The following is a 17,623-nucleotide window of genomic DNA, read 5'->3' as shown; positions in this document are numbered from 1 at the left end:
CACTTGATGCGGAAGTGACCACGCTTCTGTCTTCTATTAGCATTGATTAGTTTTGCCTGTTTCTGAACTTTATGTGAATGGGTTCAGGCTATTGGTAATATATCATGTCTGGCTGCTTTTGCCAACATAACATGAGAAGAATCCATTTGTTTCTGGCCTAACAATAGTTCATTTATTTCCTTTGCTATAAGGTCATGCGTGGTATGACTGTACTGTAATTTCCCCATCCTATTGATGGGCATTTGAGTCTTTTCCAGTTTGGGGCTATTATAAAAATTCTCATGCGTGTCTTTTAATGGATAAATCTACATTCTCCTGTGGGGAATGTGCCTGGGAGTGGAATTATGTCACAGGGTATGCGTATGTTCAGCTAGTAGTAGTAAATACGGCCAGTTATTTTTCCAAAATAGTTATGCTAATTTTCATTCTTACCAGTCGTGCCAGAAAGGCCCAGTTGCTACAAGTGCTACCACTTGGTTTTGTCAGATTTTATTGTAGCCACTCTTGGTGGGCCATATAGTGCTATTACTTTGTGGTTTTAATTTGCATTTCTTTGACGACTAATGTGGTTCCCATTTTTTACAGATCGCTTTGTTTTTTCTCTTATTGATTTATAGGAGTTCTTTATATATTCTTTATATATGCATATTGCAGATATCTCTGTGGGTTGTCTTTTAAGTGGTGTCTTTTAATGAATGTAAATTATTTAATGCAGTTTATAAGCGTCTTCATGTTAGATCATTTTTACACCACAGTTCTGTAAAAAAAAAAGTAGAATACACAAATATACATTTTTAAAAAATGATAAAAGATTAAAAGCCTGGGAAATAGAAATTAAATTTAGACCGGGGAGATAAGACACACAAATAACCCATATAATTCTATTAAGGTATTATAATTGAACAATAAATTTTGCTTAGAGCCACTTAGAAGTCAAAATTCAAATGGAAACATGGTCTGTTATCTGGTTCACATTCATTGTGAGTTCTTCAGTTTTATGAGGGGTCAAAGCAGACAAGGGATGGATGGACTGTGAGGTGTATCCACATGTAACAGGCAATTTGATTGTCAGAGAGCTAACAGGTGTACCTTCTGTTATAGGTTATTCAGCGATAGTTATGACCTCCCGGTTACGTGCGTTGGGTGGAAGAATTAATAGTATACGCACCTCAGAACTACCCAAAGAGAAAACTCGGTCCGAAATCGTCTGCAGCATCCGCTTCCTAGATGGCTTGGTACAGACCTTCAAAGCTAATGTAAGTTCTCCAAATTCAATGTTTTCTAAATTAATGCCACTGGAAATAATTGTTCTTCATTTTATAAGCCAAGAGATGAAAACTATTTTAAAATGAAACCCTGAGGGGGTGCCTGGGTGGCTTAGTCGGTTAAGCGCCAACTCTTGATGTTGGCTTAGGTCATGATCTCATGGTCCTGGGATCGAGCCCCAGATCAGGCTCTGCACTCAGCAAGGAGTCTGCTTGCCCCTCTCCTTTTGCCCCTCCTCCAGGCTCGAGTTTTCTGTCTTTCTCTCTGACTCTCATAAATAAAATTTAAAAAATAAAATAAAAGCTTGAGATCTCAGTTCTTGTATATTGTTATTGAACTGGAAATAACCCTAAAAACTTTGCCCACATTCCTGTTCACCTGGAGTGTCTTCCCCCGCCCCCCCCCCCCTTGGTGACATGAACCCAGAGACTCTTTGATGTTACTTCTTCTCTGTGACATCTTCGTCAGCTTCCTGAATTAGTTCTTCCATAATGGTGCCCTGTATGCTTTAGTGGAGCCCATATCGCATTTCATTAATAGTAGTTATAATCACTAGATTATATGTTCTTTAAACCGTGAGCTCCTCAAGGACAGAAATAGTATCATTTCCCCCTGAGCCTGGTCCAGAGCCGGGCACTTAGGACATGTGTGAGTGGATGGGTCCAATCTGAAGGGTGGTGAGACAGTTCCACTCATAGATGGCTGGGCTCAGGAGAGCCTGGCTCCTCCCACCTCAAGCCCACGACAGAGGCAGGACCAGAAACGCAGCCTCCAGTCTCAGGAGTTGCCTGAGTTGCAATAAGATGCCTGAACTGTAGCAGTCCATGCTGCCTCACTCCACCCCAGTCACTGCTTCAGCCAATGACCTCTGCCTCCCTCTCCCATCCTCTAGCCAGGCCTGAAGGGGTCAACCCCAAGTCTGGACTGGCTGCCAGCATCTGCCCCAACCTGGAAAGTTCAGTGTGCAAGGAAAGGGGTCAGAAAGAGAAGAGTGGGGGAAAAAAAAGAGTGGGTACAGGAGAACAACTAGGGGTAATAGAAGGCCCAGGACTTGAAAGGGTAACAGTAACTGGCCCCTGGGTCTTCCATTCCCACCTCTAACTTTGCCTCCCGCTGGCCCCAGGTCACCATGGGCCTTGATGGCTGAATAGACCAGAGGAGAGTGCTGCTTACAGGAGGTCGCAGCATGGTGGGTGCTCTCAGAAGGTCACAAGTGTCTCTTCCACGTGCTATAAACTGACAGTATAAGTCTGGCTCCTTTGTTAAAATGTATGTTTTCTGTCTAGGAGCTATTTCTTCGCTATATATCTTCCTCCTGACAAGAACATGAATGTTTATCTAACATGTTTACTGAGCACCTACTATGTGCCAGGTTTCACGCTGGGTATAATGAATATAGCAGGGAACAAAATGGCAAAGTATCTGGCCTTTTAAAGGTCACATCCTCGTGTGAAGAAATGGACCATAATGAAGTGTGTATCAGGTGGTATGTGCTTAGAAGAGAAATAAAGTGGGATGAGGAGGGTAGAGCATGCCAGAGCAGGACAGGGGTGGGATTGTCACTCTACAGAAATGATCAGGAAAGACCTCACCTGAAGGAAGTGCAGGAAAGAACCATGTGATTCTCTGGAAGGGAAGCTTATTCCTGGTTTTTGAAAAGAGCAGAGCAAAGGTCCCAAGGCAGGATCCTACTCAGTGTAGTTGTAGTATGGACACTAGTATGTCTGGAGTGGAACGAGCAAAGGGGAGAGTAGCAAGAGAGGTCAGAGGTAATTGGTTTCAGGATGGTCAGGGGGACTGTGGGAAGCCTTATGGGTCATCCTGAGGGCTCTGGCTTTATTCTGAGAGAGGCAGCAAGCATTGGTAGTTTTGGGCAAAGACCTTACATAATCTGACTCATGATCTCACTCTAGATCCCCGTCAAAAGTGGACTTGATGAGGGTGGGGTGGCAAGGGCTAAGAGATTATTCTAACAGTCCAGGGGGGTTGGGGAGGAAGAGGGTTGGTGGACACGGTGGTGGTAGTGTGGAGGTGGCTAAGAGTAAACCAAGTCTGAAAATATTTTTGAGGGCAGAGCCTGTGGGATTTGCCAACAGGTGGAATTTGGGATGCGAAAGGGGCCTGATGGTGACTCCCAAGGTTGTTGGCCTGGACAAGCAGCAAGATGGAGTTGTAGTTAAGAGATGGGAAAGGCTGTAGGAAGGGCAGGTTGGGGGCTCTGTCATGGACACGTCTGAGGTGCCTGTTCCTCATCCCCATAGAGATGGTGATACACAAAGAAGAAGGTTCCGGGGAGGGTCTAGGCTGGGATACAGATGTGGGGCTTACTAGGGCGGAGATGGTATTTCAAGCTACGAACCTGGATGAGGTCCCCTGAGAAGTGAGGACAAGGAAGATAGGAACATGGTTCAGCGTCGGAAGGTTAGAGGGACGAAGAACAGGCATTACAGGGGATGGGGACAGACTGTCCCGGAAGGGAGGAGGAGAGCAAGAGCCAATGTCTGAGAATCTGGGCTAGGAACCTCTTTAAGGAGGAGTGATGAGCCCTGTAAACGGGGATGAGGAAATCGCCTGCCCAGAGCGATGATCCTAGAACACAGCCTGGCGCTCAGCGGGCGCCCTGTCTTTCTTGGTCACAGGCACCGCTGTTCGTGTGTGACTTCCCCAAGCCGCCAGCAGTCGGGTCAAAGCTGACTCACGCTGAACTTGAACCTGAGGGTTCTGGAGGTCTGGTGGCAGCTGAAACCCCATTTGCGTTAGATTTTCCACTTGCAGGGATCGTTGGCACCAACTCTTGAGGCATCATTGGGAAGCTGGCCTGGACATCCGTTCTTAGCCTGGCCCAGGGAGCAAGCTGGTCACAGACAGTGACCTGGCGTAGCAAAGATGACCTCTTGTGGGGTGGGGAACTGGGCTGAGAGGCTTGTTCTTTATAAATGTGTGCCTTATTGTATTTCAGTTCCTTTTGAGAACTTGGAAACTTGGGCAGAAATACTAGAAGGGGGGTGAGTTACACACTCTACAGGGGAGATGCGGCGCCATGGGGACGTGCAGGCTTTGACAGCCAAGGGCCTGGAGTCAGGCAGGCAGACCATCCATCATCAGCTGATGGCATATGGCATGGAGCCTCCCAGCACCTCTGTTTGCTCACAGCCAAGGGGATGCTGGTGATGCCTTCACGAGTAGCTACAGAGAGTAGAGATGGTTTAGGAAAAGTGCACCTCGTATCATGGCTTGTTGCGGGTGTTCAGTAGTTATTTACCTTTTAAATACAAAATCCTATAGAGATTTTAATAAGGGGAACCAATAGCTCTTTGATGCACCAGGAGAGTAGCTCGTAATTCAGGAGGAGAGCATCTCATGACTTGCAGTATGTGGCCTGGGCTGTCTTTCCCCCACTGTCACGATTCCCTCGTGAAGGAAGCTGTCCTGGGTAGAGGAAGCAGCAGGTGCAGGGCCCTCGGGCAGGAAGGGGGATGTGTTTGGGGAAATGGGTGTATCTCCTGTTCCCACACTTATGACCGAATAATACAAGATCCCACCAAAGAAGAGGTTGCAGGAGGGGGCCTGCCAGCTACCTAATTCTCCTCTTCCTGGTCCCAGTGGCCTGTTTCCAGGTACATCATCTGCTCTCAAGCACTCAAAAGAGGAGCTGTCATTTGCTTGTTCTACGTAGTCTATTTCTGAGTCTCATTGTCCTTAAGTCAATGGCTTGGTTCAAAAGATTCCTGAGAAGCCTGCCCGATAAAGGAGAATTTGCGATTTCCCAGCGGCACCATGCTGTCTCCCTCCCCTGTGCCTTTGTACCAGGCCCTCTGCTTAATGTTGCCTTTTCTTAATTTCCTCTGGAAGGGGACGGGTGACAGCCCTGTCACCCGTCCCCCTCCCGGGTCAGGAGTTGCTTCCGCTTGTCCCCAGGTTGAATTACCATCTGTGTCTGTTCTGTGTGTTTACTGGGCCCAGAGTGTCTCATGGCACTTGACCGCATCTGACACACCACGTCCTGGTCACTGCTTCCACGCCTGGCCTCTCTGGGACACTTACTGTGGCTCTGTCTCCGTGCTCAGCATCGTGCCTGCTCCGTAAGCTCCGAGTGGTGACGGTAGCCGAGTCCTGCTCTGGACGTGAAGCGTGGCCAAATGTCTCCACTGGCTTCTCACTTCAGATGGCGGAGAGCGGAGACGCAGATAATCCCTCAGGGTGTCACGTATCAAGTCACTTTGAGGGGGTTTAGGATGGCATTTTCGTGTCCTTAGCCATCTTCTTTCACACCGTTAGTAGAGCTGTGTTCCCTGTACACACTGCCGTGGCTCCCAAGGAGCCAACAAACTGATGTGGGATTAGCATTTTGCTCTGGGTAATCCACGGGTAGGTCATGGAGAGTTTACTCTCGTCGTGATCTCTGTTTTCCAATTCAGACATCACTTGGGAATCTCAGCTGAGGGGAAGGAAGAAGTCTTAGAAAATTAAGCTATGCTATCTTAAGTCATATTTATGTGGTTTTTTTAGCCCCACTTCCCATATATACCATGTGACTTCTTGATGTGACATTTATTAAAGCATTTCTTTTTTTTTTTTTTTTTTTTTTTTTTTTTATTAAAGCATTTCTTACTGTGAGGTATGAGTGCATATAAAATCTCTAAATGTTTTAACTCCTTTTTTGCCTACAGTAAAGACTTTTAAAAAGATTTATTATCTTAGCACGCAAGCGCATGCAGGGAGAAGGGCAGAGGGAGAGGAAGAGAAAGAACCTCAAGCAGAGTCCATGCTGAGTGTGGAGCCCGACATGGGGCTCAGTCCCAGGACCCTAAGATTAAGACCTCAGCAGAAATCAAGAGTTGACTTCCTATCTGAGCCACCCAGGCATCCCTACAATAAAGACATTAATTTGTTTTAAAAATCTGCCCACTAGAGGCACCTGGGTGGCTCAGTTGGTGAAATGTCTGCCTTTGGCTCAGGTCATGATCTCAGGGTCCTGGCATCGAGTCCCCTGTTGGGCTCCTTGCTCAGCAGGGAGTCTGCTTCTCCCTCTCCCTCTGCTCATTCTCTCTCTCTCTCTTTTTCTTAAATAAATAAAATTTTAAAGAGACGCTTGGGTGGCTCAGCAGTTGAGCGTCTGCCTTTGGCTCAGGGTGTGATCCCAGTCCCGGGATCGAGTCCCACATCGGGCTTCCACATCGGGATCGAGTTCCACATGGAGCCTGCTTCTCCCTCTGCCTGTGTCTCTCACAAATAAATGAAAATCTTTAAAAAAAATAAAATAAATAAAATCTTTTAAAAAAAATTTACCCGCTAGACACTTTTTTTTTTTTTTCTTCTAGAAACAAGACACCGGTCAAGTTCTTCTGGATATGGCATACAACCACTTGGGTGTGACTGAAAAGGAGTATTTTGGTTTGCAGCATGGCGATGACTCAGTCGACTCTCTGGTAAGTACCAGCCCTTTAAGACATGCTGGACTCCTACATGGTTTGGTTTTATATCTTATGTTTTCTTACCCAACAGAGATGGCTGGAATCAAGCAAACCCATCAGGAAGCAGTTAAAAGGTGAGTGTGACCTTCTCATTTCAGTTGCACACCGAACATTAGTATATCGTGGCCCCTTTCTCTCCTCCAACCCTCAGTGTGCTCCTAACATCTGGGACCTGGATTCTCCGTGGTCCAGGTGGTATGATATGTCTGACTTCTCAGTGAGCGGAGATGCTTCCCAATCAGCCCTCCTCAGCTATGAGCAGGAAAGGGAAAGGTGAAAGAAGGCAGCCAAGAGCCCAGGAACCTACTTGCTTCTTATAAGGGAAGGAGGATGGCCTCTCTTAGACCAGTGTGAGAGCCAGGGTGGGAAGGACACATGTGCATGCACACACACACACTCACACTCCCTCCCACTGGAGCCTAAGACATAGGTAGGTAATATCATAGATACAACATACTGCTCCCCAGCCATGAGTGGGCCCCAGTGCTGTACTTGAACTCCCAGTTAGGAAAGGCTTCACAGCATGCCCCGTCCCCACCCTCCGCCCAGACTGTTCTCAGCCTGGTTTCCCAGCATCACACTCTCTGTTCCCCTTTCTGCACCTTATGCTCCAGACAAATCTGGCTGCCCTGCCAGGCTGCACACATTCCTCTGTATCTTCCTTCTGTCCCTTCCCTCTTGTTTGAAATGCTCGTCTCTCTCCTATATCCAAATCTTGCTGTTCTTTCAAGCCACTCAGACTGCCATCTCTTTTATTAGAGGCCGTGACTCTGCCTACCCTCCCTTACATTTGTTGTTACCTGCTTAGCTCCCGAGAGCACTCTTTCATCTTGTAGTTGCCTGCCTTTATCTTCCTTGGAAACTGCAAGCTCCTTCAGGGAAGGATGCTTGCAACGTTGTCTGGGCACCTCACAATGCGCCCCCCTCCTCAGGAGGCAGCCAGTGAATGGCTGAGGGGTAGACAGCAGGTGGATTTCATACAAGCATAAACACACGTATGCCACCTCCCCCCACCTGCCCCAGCACCCCGATGGAAAGGAGTAGAGAGAAGGACCCATGGCCATGATCCCACTGCTGCCTCCAAGCCCTTACCTCCCTTAGCATTCAGAACTACCCATGGGGGGCCACAGAGCCACGGTGCAAGTGAATATCTGTCCCCCATTTGAATTCTCAGAGCCTTAAGTCCCCACAGGCATGAATAGGTATCATCATTCATTCTCTCACTAACTCATTCATTCAGGAAATGTGCCCTGAGCTCAGATTTTGGTAACACACTGGGCTAAGCTCTGAGAACCTGGCCCAAATCAGATTGGGACCCTGCACTTGAAAAGCTGACAGGCAAGCATGGGGATGTAGACAAGGAGAGCGATGGTTCTAGGCTAGTTCTGAGCACATGATAGGATGTTCTGGGTGCACAAAGGTATCCTGAGACACTGTGACAAGTTACAGTGAGGAGGGGAGCTGGAAGACTAGTCCAAGGCAGTAGGAAGACTGAGCTATCCCCCAGATGTACGGGTGGTCAGACTATACCGAGTTACAGCGCCACCCACTGGTACCCGAGCACCTGTGCAGAGGTACATTCGTAGGTGAACACACCACCCCCCATACCTTTGACACATGCCAGAGAGACACTGACATTAAGTACTACAGAGAGAGAAGGTGAGGTATCCCGCTCCGTGGCAGGAGCAGTGAGAGGAGCAGGGTGGAGAAGGCTTGAATTTCAGAAGCAGCGAAGCGCTGAGCACACAGGGCCAGCAAACATTCAGTGTGTAATGGAGAGGGGTGCCGTTGACCTGAAGAAGAGCATGGAATCTTAGCAGCACAACCTGATCCTCTCCTGTGACCATCTCCAGCAAAAGAAATGGGCTAATTTTATCTCTACAAGCAAACTGACTCTTGGTATTGTCGCATAAAGCCATATTTGAGTATGTTAATTCTATAACACTTGCCGGTATGTTCATCACTTTGGGAATTTACTTTGCGTTAAAAGCATGAACTGTTTCCCAGTATCCAAAAGACTGAGGTGTGGCATAGCAGAATCAAAAACCTCAGTGCTAAAGTTCTGATTTTGTCCTCAGTTGTGTGCTGAAGGCCCATGTCTATGCCTGTTGGCTTATCTGCAAAGCAGTGCCATCAGTATCACCCTAGCCTACTCATAGTCTTGGCTATGACTGGTCTTTATGCTCAAGAACATACATGGAAGTGTTTGGGGGAAAAGTACAAAATCGCTATCTATGTGAGATTATTTCCTTGTGAATGTTGTATAATCTGTCGATTTAAAGAATTCAGAAAGAAATTCCTGCTACAAGTGACGGAGTGCGTTGTTTGAACACAGCCATGTAGTAGGGAGGGGATAATACCTCATTGTGTGCTCGTGTTGCAAAATATCTGACTCTTTGCAGACTTGGAGATTTCTAAACAGTCGATTGTCTTGTGCACTCCTTCTTTTGAAATTCGTCCTTCTATTGATGAAAAAAAGCTGTGGTCTAGTGAAAAAAAAATGCATCACTTGTGGGAGAGTAGCCGCTTACCTGCATTGACTTTTTTAAAGGGAAAACTTAAATTTGTTTTTGAAAAATGTTGTAGGAGGTTTCCCCTGTACTCTGCATTTTCGAGTAAGATTTTTTATACCTGATCCCAACACACTGCAGCAAGAACAAACCAGGTAATAACATTTTTTTTAAAGTTTCCTTTTTAATATATGAAAATGAGTAACCACTAAAAATGTACTCTTTATCTTATCACTGTGGCCGTACACTGCATTTGGGTATAACCACACCAGCGGTTATGAAACAAGTGAAAATCAGAGGGGTACATAATTGAAATTTTCATCAGCCAATTAGTTTCTCTGTCTTGGGCCTACTTCCTTCCTTATTTGGTGCAATTTCAAGTACACTCCCACCCACCACCTCCTGCCCCTCCTGTTACCCCAAACCCCTCCTGCCTGTGGAGCCTGCAGGGGCCCAAAGAAAGTGCTCCTTGCTTCATTTGCTAACGCAGGCAGGGTTTGGAAGATAACATGGTATCTCTGTGGGGCGAGCATGGGGGCCCTTTAGGATCACAAGAGGTGTCTGAACTGAGCATTCTCGACCAGATCCCCAGTTGGTAGAAATAGAAAGGAATGCAGGCTGGACCAGCTCCTCTCCTGGGTGAATCAGGCTGTGCAGGCAAAATGTGAACCAGATAAGGGAGAGAGCCCAGATAGGATTGTTTACCCCTCAGGGCTTGGCATAGGGCCTGGCCCTTGTTTTGTACCGGCACGTGGGTTTTCTGGGTGGGGAACAGTGTTTGGAATGGAGGGGGCGGGCACAGGAAGGTGACTGCTGTTTGAACAGTGACCCCGCCTCTCCTTGCCCTCCCCCACAGCAATGGTGAGCCCTTTTATTAATGATATGTTTATTTTTCATAGGGAGGGCAGCTTCCAGAGTTTTTTTTTCCTTCACCAGAAAAAAAAAAAAGAAAACCCAATGTATGTTCAGGAATATTGACTCCCATTCTTTGTTCACTGTGCCCATGAGACTGTGTCCAAGAAGGTGACATTAACTCAGGCATCGAGTACGGTGTTTTGTTTTATTTTTTTGAGGGTCCTCACATGATGACATTTTAGCTTTCGGTTTGTTTAAAGGCTAAATATTAGTCTATTATTCTGTTTTGCCTTTGTGCACCTCTTCCCTCCACAATAGCAGACATTGGAGATTTAACCGTGTTTACTGTTGAGTTAAATTGTAAGCCAGAGTCAGAGATGTCGGCAGGGCTCATTGGGTAGCTGTGGGGGGTTCATGTAGTGCTTTGAGTTTTCCCCATCATGGCTCCTTATGCTGGTGGCCTACGGGGTTAGTGTAGGAGCTCAGTTCAGAAGCCAATGGACACCCAGGGGTGACACTGTCTATAGGAATAGGCGTTTGAGGTCACCCCACTATGGTTCCCCCAGGCCATTACTAAATATCAAGTTCTGTTCAAGGGATGCATTAAAAATATTATGACGACACACACAGTATATGGTGTGTGTGTCTACATGTGTGTGGTTTTAGCCAGTGGACTTTTAAATCACAGCCACGCAGCAAAGATACATTGTGCTTCACCCTGCAGTACAGATATGTATTATGAAGCAAGTGTTTACATTAGCAAGGACAGAGCAGTCTCTCGTCTTCTCTATTTCCTTCTTTTAAAATTCCAATTGTGATCCATTAAATTCACGACGAACTGATAGGTCCCAATGCCAGGTATGAACCACCTTGCCTAAACTAGTCCTTGTCACCCCTCATTCTGTCTCCCCCGTGATGCTGGAGCCACTGGGGGTGTGGCGGCCAGTGGGCACGATGGAGGTCTCCAAACGTAGAACTAGAGTGGAGGGATTGCTAGGGCTGGTCCGTCTCCAGTGGCCCTCTTGGTCATTGGGCATCCACTTCCCGACCCCACCAGAGAGAAGCTTCCTCCCTCTGGGTGCCAACAAAATCATCCTGCTGAGCCTCCTTGTCATTTGAGGGACCATTTGAGATGGAGGGAGGACTTGGGGAGAAACCGGGCTGTCTTGAGATCTGGAAGGGCCAACATGGGTAAGGGGAATTAGACGTGCTTGGTGGTAGATCATGGCCAGTGCGGGGAGGATGCAGAGAGGCAGATTTGGGCACAAGATGAGTAATAGATAAATTTTTGTCCTTCCCTGAGTCCAAGATCAAAGTTTGTTTGAATCCCTGCTACAGTTCACTGTGTTAGGACTAACACCTGACCCTAACCACCCCACCTTCCAACTTAAGATGCATGGTATTCCCCAGGGTGGAATAGAGTGTAGCTGTCACCTCCTGGGAGTGTGGGCACCAGATTTCAATGTAACAGGAGCCATAGCAGCAGCCACCCACGTGGCTCCTATAGAGCTGGTGGGCAGCCAGGACTGACAGATCCTTTTCTTATGCTGAGCTAGACTTCCACCATTAATTCACGTGTGTGTGTGTGTGTGTGTGTGTGTGTGTTTAACTTAGAGTTTTGCCTTGTTTTGCCTTTATTCCTGACACACAGTATCTTATTAAGCCCCAGATCTGTAGTTTATCCAGAAATAAGTTCCTTTTAGAGAAATTTAGCTCTCAAGTGTCAGAGAAAGCAGTATTTGTTGTTTTCTGTTTGTTTTCTAGAATTCTAGGCAGGGAGGCATTCGTTGCTTTTGTGTGTGTGTGTGTGAAGTTGAGGTCACGGATGGGATACACTCTAGGAATGATCTTTACATTTCTGAAGTTGGATGCGCTGAGCAGCTCTTCTGTATGGTTTTCTTTTATTCTAATTGCTAGACATCTCTTTGACTGTGAGCCTCCACAACTGCTGTTCCTGATAAATTTAGGTCGTTGTATACCGAATTTCATTTACTGGCAGTCTCGAAATGAGGCTCCTGCAGGATTTCCAAGAGACCCCTTACTTTGGGCCTCCTCCCGCTATAACAGTCTCTTTGTATGATGTCATGGGGTTGACTCAGGCAAAATAGCCTTTGATGAATGGTGACATCCAGGTTCATGTTCTCCTTTCTATCCCTAGGAAGATACACCAATTAGGCTCGTCACTGGAGGGCCAGATTCACCATCGGATTATCTAGCATTCTCTCCCTTCTCTACTTTCTTCCAGTAGCATTGTAGGAGGAGAGAACACTTAATTCTGGTTGAATGTCAGCTTGGATAAACATAGGAACAAACTAGAAAGGACTGGTGATGTTCTCCTAGGTGAAAAATATAGTCTCCAATACAGAGTAAGTGTGAATCAGCAAATGTATGCTACACGATGTCTCAGTGCTGGTCTTCAACACGTTAAGGATAGTTGATGATAACTACAGGCTATGGGATGATATCAGAAACAGGAAATTGACCCTAAGCTGAAGTCATTAGATGCAGAAGAAATTTGTAGCATAGTCAGGGTTTTTCATAGTGTGAGCGTCCAGGTTAAAATAAGATCTAACTGACCCCATGTAACCTATCTGAATGCCTGTTTCCCCAAAAAAGAGGAGGTGGTGGTGCCTTCTTCAGAGCTGGTAGGAGGCTGAAATGAGGCAGTATATTATAAATTTCCCACACCCGGCCTACATCTGTGCAGAGAGGAGGTCGTAATGCCCTGTGAAGTAGTCACATCTCGGAACACCAGCCTTGACCTTTGAATGTATAGCTATAAAGGAATAAGGAGACCCCATGTGTTTTAAATTGCCAAAATTATCACTCTCCTGCCCCAGAACACTCCTGCTGCATCTGTATTATATTTCAAGAAGTTCCCCTTTTGTCCTCTTGGCCAGACGCTGGAATGTCTATCCCATTTGAATCTGGGCTTTAAAAAAGAGTGGGAGCTAGTAGCCAAGTGTCACATGTATGCCACATCCCAAAATATAAAGCTTTCCATGGCCCTTTGTGGCTGGTGCAGCACTCTTGCTGCTGTTACCCAGTCCCTGGATGGTGGGCAGGTTCACAGGGCGAGGAGCCCGTGATGGCTTCCTGAGCGCTGCCCACAAATCAGGTCCTGGGTTTTGAAGTGACATTGCTGGTGGCTCACAAGGGCCAACCAATTTCAGCTCGGAGGTCCTGGCAGCTGATAGCTGACTGATGTTTATGTTTCTGCTCAAGTACCCACAGTCCCTGGGACACAGGAAAAAACTCAGCTGGGTGCTTGCACCCAGCCAAGGAGGTGTCCGCATGGCCCCACCTCCTCTCTGCAGCTTCATGCGGAGGGAATGTGGGTGTGTTCTGAACCGCGGCCCCCCAGCACATGGGGGCTGCCAATGCATGATGCCTGTGGGTCCTGTGCTCTTGGAAGCCCCAAATTTGGTTGGGAATGTCCAGGGTGGGGGTGCCCACTGGCAACAGCACCAGCTGATCTTTGGCGGGCTCAACCATCCCTGGGACAGCATGTGCTGGCGTGGGGCTGGCTGCAAGTCAGCAGCCACATGAACCATTGTTACTGAAGGGGCAGCTTTGCAACGTACAAAATAGTGCCTGATAATTCAGATGGAAATGTGTGTGTATGCATTTTGTCCTCCACATGTACAGATCTTGTCCTTATCACTTTTTTTTTTGTATTTCCATTTGAGTATGATGAATTAATAAAAACAATTGTTTCGTAGGCATTTGTATTTCTTACAACTGAAGATGGATATTTGTGAAGGAAGGTAATGAGAATTTCACGTTCTTCTTTTCCTGTCAGCTGCCGGGCACTAAAATTCCTGGTTTTTTAATCTAATGAGCGTGTATTTCTGGTAACAGTATTAAATCTAAACAAAGGGTGGATGTTGAAAGCAGCATCCTGCACGGCATTACGCTCTGGACATCTGGTTTTAACTCAGTCTTGATTTTGAGAAGCTGAGGATGGATAAAACTTCAGTTTTATGGGAAAAGGTACAGTTATCTTTCTGGTAAAGACCTGAGAAATTTTGAAGGGAGAATGTGAGACGGGCTTCATTCCAGAAGGCAGATTGGACCTAATATAGATTCACTTCCAAGCCCCTCAGTTATCTAGAGGTGATTCCTTTTCTCTCTGGGAGCCTTTCTGCTGGAAGACGAGTGTCTGCCTGCGAGTCAGCACGTCTTGTGTGTCAGGACCATCTCCAGGAGTGTCTGAAATGGCTCGGGAAGGGGGAAAAAATGCCAAGCCACTTGTCCCTGAGCTCCCTCCTTCAAATCCTGGCTTTTCCTTGACCTAAGGGAGAACCTGCAGCAGGTGAACTGTGGAAACAGTCACTGCTTATTCTCCTCATTCCTGCTTTCCTCCTGCCAGCTCTCCTGAGGAGGGTCTTCAGAAGCCTCTATGAGGGAGCCTGCCATGAGGTTGGGGGCAGTGAGACAGGAGCCCGTGAGGCGATTGGGACCAGTATGGACGTTGCAGACCCCAGTTGCCATGAGGATTTAGAAGGAGTGCGGGCTGGAGGTCTTTGCCCTGTGCCACCCCCTTGGTCTCAGCTGAAGAGCACATGTTGCAGGCTTACAGAATAGAGTTGGGAGGCTCTTCCTGTCAAAGCTAGACAAGCATCTTGTGTCCAGCAGGCAGAGGAGAGCTGTTGGAGGTTCTTAATCGGAAGGCATGTGGCCAGAGCAGCATCTACAAAGATCATGGCAGTGCAAGGAAGGGAAGGCTACAAGAGGCTGGAGGGGCTTCATCTAGGTGGAAGGGAGATTTGCGGGCAGGGCCATGAAGATCCTGGGGATGGGGTTGGGGGAGGAACATTTAGAAACAAGACATGGGTTGCTTTCTGGACTTCCAGAACCTGTTGACTGCTCAGAGCTCCTGGAATTCGAGAATTATTGTGATTTAGCTCCTTCTCGCACTCAGAGAAGGAAGGAACCCCTTCTCTAGCACAACTGCAGGCCTTGGGCCTCTGCTTAAGCATCCCCCAGAAAGGAGCTCCCCTTTTTTGTGAGAGAGCCTTCTCACATGTGAGGGTGACACAGGTGAAATTACCCACCCCTCTCCTGGGTCCAGCCTGCCCTCTGCACCAAAAGAAACTTGTCTCTCCCTCTCTCCTAGGCACTAATTTCTTTTCCCAGCAAATGTTTCGCAAGCACCTGTTACGCGATGAGCTCTGTGCTGTGCTGGTCAGATAAGGCCGGGCCTCCCACCCCCAGGAGCTCTCTGTCCAGCCAGTGGAAATTGGCTGTCTTCATTCTTCTCCAAACACAATACCCCCGTTAGTCTCTAGTCACACCTGTTGAAGGGCATCTCCTGCCTTCAATCCCTGGCATAGCTGGTCAGGCCTGCTGGTTGCCTTCACCACCTCTCTCAGGAGAGGGTCTCCTGCTACCAGACACTTGCTGGGTGTGTTAGGGTGGGCCTGGCCATTTGTGGCTGTGGGTCTTTGAACAGACGGGATGGATCTAGTTAGCCTTCTTCCTGGGTGCCCTGACTTGCTCCAACCATCTGTGTCAGCGGCTCTGGCTCCGAGGCATGCTCTCCTTCCAGCTGAGAACAGGTGACCCTGTCTGTCAGAGTGAGACTCTAAAGCCTGGAGGGAAAGAAAGGGGTCTGCCTGGGGGCATCGTTGAGTGGCCATGCAGGCTCTCAGCATTCCTTTTTAGTTTGTATTTACACTATTATTTGGAAATATTCTTTTCTGACTTCTTCATAGTTGTTCCTTCCCCGTAAATGGAACCTCCGTAGCTTCTCCTCAGTTCCTTGAATCCCATTCATCTGCTCTGCCTCTAGCAGGAACACTGACTTAAGTGTCTTTGAAGCCCATCTGGGTCGGACAGCAAGTGGCTGGGGTTTGCTCTCCCCACGGGCTCTCTGGGTCCCCAGATGAACAAATAGTTGGTGAGCATCCCTGGACATATCTCCAGACATGGAGAGATCATTCAGCAGTTCTAGCAGGAAACACCTAGTCACCTGAGGAAAGTTGGGGGCCCCTCCATTGAGGAAGGCCGGCTTCTCGTGCAGCTTCAGGACAGGTCCCAGCCCAGCAGACAGGAAGGGGAACCCTGGGCTGCCCAACCTGATTAGTCAGAGAGATGGGGGTGACTCACATCTTGGGAATTTCAGGAGCTGCCATGGAAACAGTACTTTTCCCCCACTTCCCCCGGGGCTGCTGGGAAGAATGCTCTTGAAATCTGGTCTCCCCACCCAGCAAGCCTTCCTTCGTGCTGCTTCTCTTCAGCCTCTCCTCAGCACATTTCTCTACCTGGCAGGGATCCCTGGCCCGGGTCTGCTGGCCAAGCTCAGACAGATGGTGGCGTTCATGGTTGAACAGAGGGAAGGGAGCAACTGGGGGACTCGAAGTATGACTAAGCTAGAGCTGGGGTCATTGGCAGAAATGGGCTGTTTGGAGGATAGTGAGCCTGAGGGCCGGGGAGCTCAAGTATAACCCCAGTCCTTGGGTCTCTGGCAGGTGGCAGGCAAACTGGGAGGCAGATGGACCATTCCCTACAGATCAGAAACTACAGGAGGGTAAATAGATTTAGGAAACTTAAGTAGCTGTTACTAAGCAATTTAGAACTCACAGGAGTTTTTAAATTTTAAGATCCTTTTTTATTTTTCCCATCTAAGAGGGTGTCCCCTCTCTAGAAAGTGGGTAATCAAGAATCACGGAGTCAACAAAAGTCAACAATTGAGTTAGAAAGCCCTACAAAAAGTCTCACGTCTTTACTAGAAAGATATGAAGGTGGCCCATTGATCTAAGAGTATAATTTTCCTCACTTTTCCCTCTTAGTGATATGAGCCTGGCCTCTCTTGACCAGCCCAACAGTAGGCCTCTAGCTTCATGGTATTTGTATTAATGTGCATTAAATACAACAAAGTTCTCTTTTAATTTTGACTCTTTAGTGTTATATTTATCTTTACTATTTGAATTATATCCTAAAATTGTCTTTGTTACGATCCATGATGTTTTTTTAATGGTTAATCCATGAAAGGGACAGGTGTTCCCCATGATGGATGGTTAAGGCTGTTGTTGGTTCTTGTGACTTTGCTAATATCTTTTTCTCCTGACAGGTTAACCTGCCCCCTTAACTCGGCAGTGGTTCTAGCATCCTATGCAGTACAATGTAAGTCACCCAGGGAGCATTTCCGAGATGGACAGACTGTTCTGACCGATGTATTAAGAAAGTCCCTGGCCTTTCCTGTTTGACCAGGTCACTTCCCCTCTTCCCAGGAATCCCGTTGGGCATGCTTCGCTCCCACTTTCACCCTGACATGCTCCGCTGGCACAGGGATGTTGGTTAGGGAAGGTGTGGCTGAGCCCATACAGCAGAAGTCACCTATCACACATTGCCTTAACCAGACCTTTGCTCATGTATTAGATCTTATAACAAGCCCCAGGGGGCAGATATTTCTAACAGTCACCTCTTAGAAACATGGAAACCGGATCCCACAGTTAAGGAATTTGCTGGAGGCCACTCATGCTACTTGCTTAGGACCGTAGGAATTTATTTTTA

The 17,623-nt window shown here is 47.4% G+C and overlaps 1 protein-coding gene across 8 annotated transcripts in view; it reads left to right on the top strand.

Moving 5' to 3' along the window:
* The window catches only part of PTPN3 (protein tyrosine phosphatase non-receptor type 3), a 143,685-nt gene that overhangs the window by 66,407 nt on the left and 59,655 nt on the right, over window positions 1-17,623 (top strand). For 6 of the 8 annotated variants that reach the window (XR_005367142.1, XM_038553060.1, XM_038553063.1 and 3 more), the window contains 6 exons: window positions 1,102-1,256; window positions 6,588-6,695; window positions 6,772-6,814; window positions 9,327-9,405; window positions 13,828-13,872; window positions 17,181-17,233. Coding sequence is in view for 7 of the 8 variants with exons in the window: in XM_038553060.1 (XP_038408988.1) it covers window positions 1,102-1,256; window positions 6,588-6,695; window positions 6,772-6,814; window positions 9,327-9,405; window positions 13,828-13,872; window positions 17,181-17,233 (483 nt within the window). In the remaining variant the exon portion in view is untranslated. Of the gene's footprint in view, window positions 1-1,101; window positions 1,257-3,582; window positions 3,688-6,587; window positions 6,696-6,771; window positions 6,815-9,326; window positions 9,406-13,827; window positions 13,873-17,180; window positions 17,234-17,623 lie in introns of those variants that run through there. The other 2 variants (XM_038553065.1, XM_038553066.1) reach the window with 2 other exon arrangements.

This window comes from Canis lupus, chromosome 11, assembly GCF_011100685.1.
Source record: "Canis lupus familiaris isolate Mischka breed German Shepherd chromosome 11, alternate assembly UU_Cfam_GSD_1.0, whole genome shotgun sequence".
Taxonomy (NCBI): Eukaryota; Metazoa; Chordata; class Mammalia; order Carnivora; family Canidae; genus Canis; species Canis lupus.
Note: the sequence above shows the minus strand (reverse complement) of the source record. Positions and strands in the feature narration are given on the sequence as shown.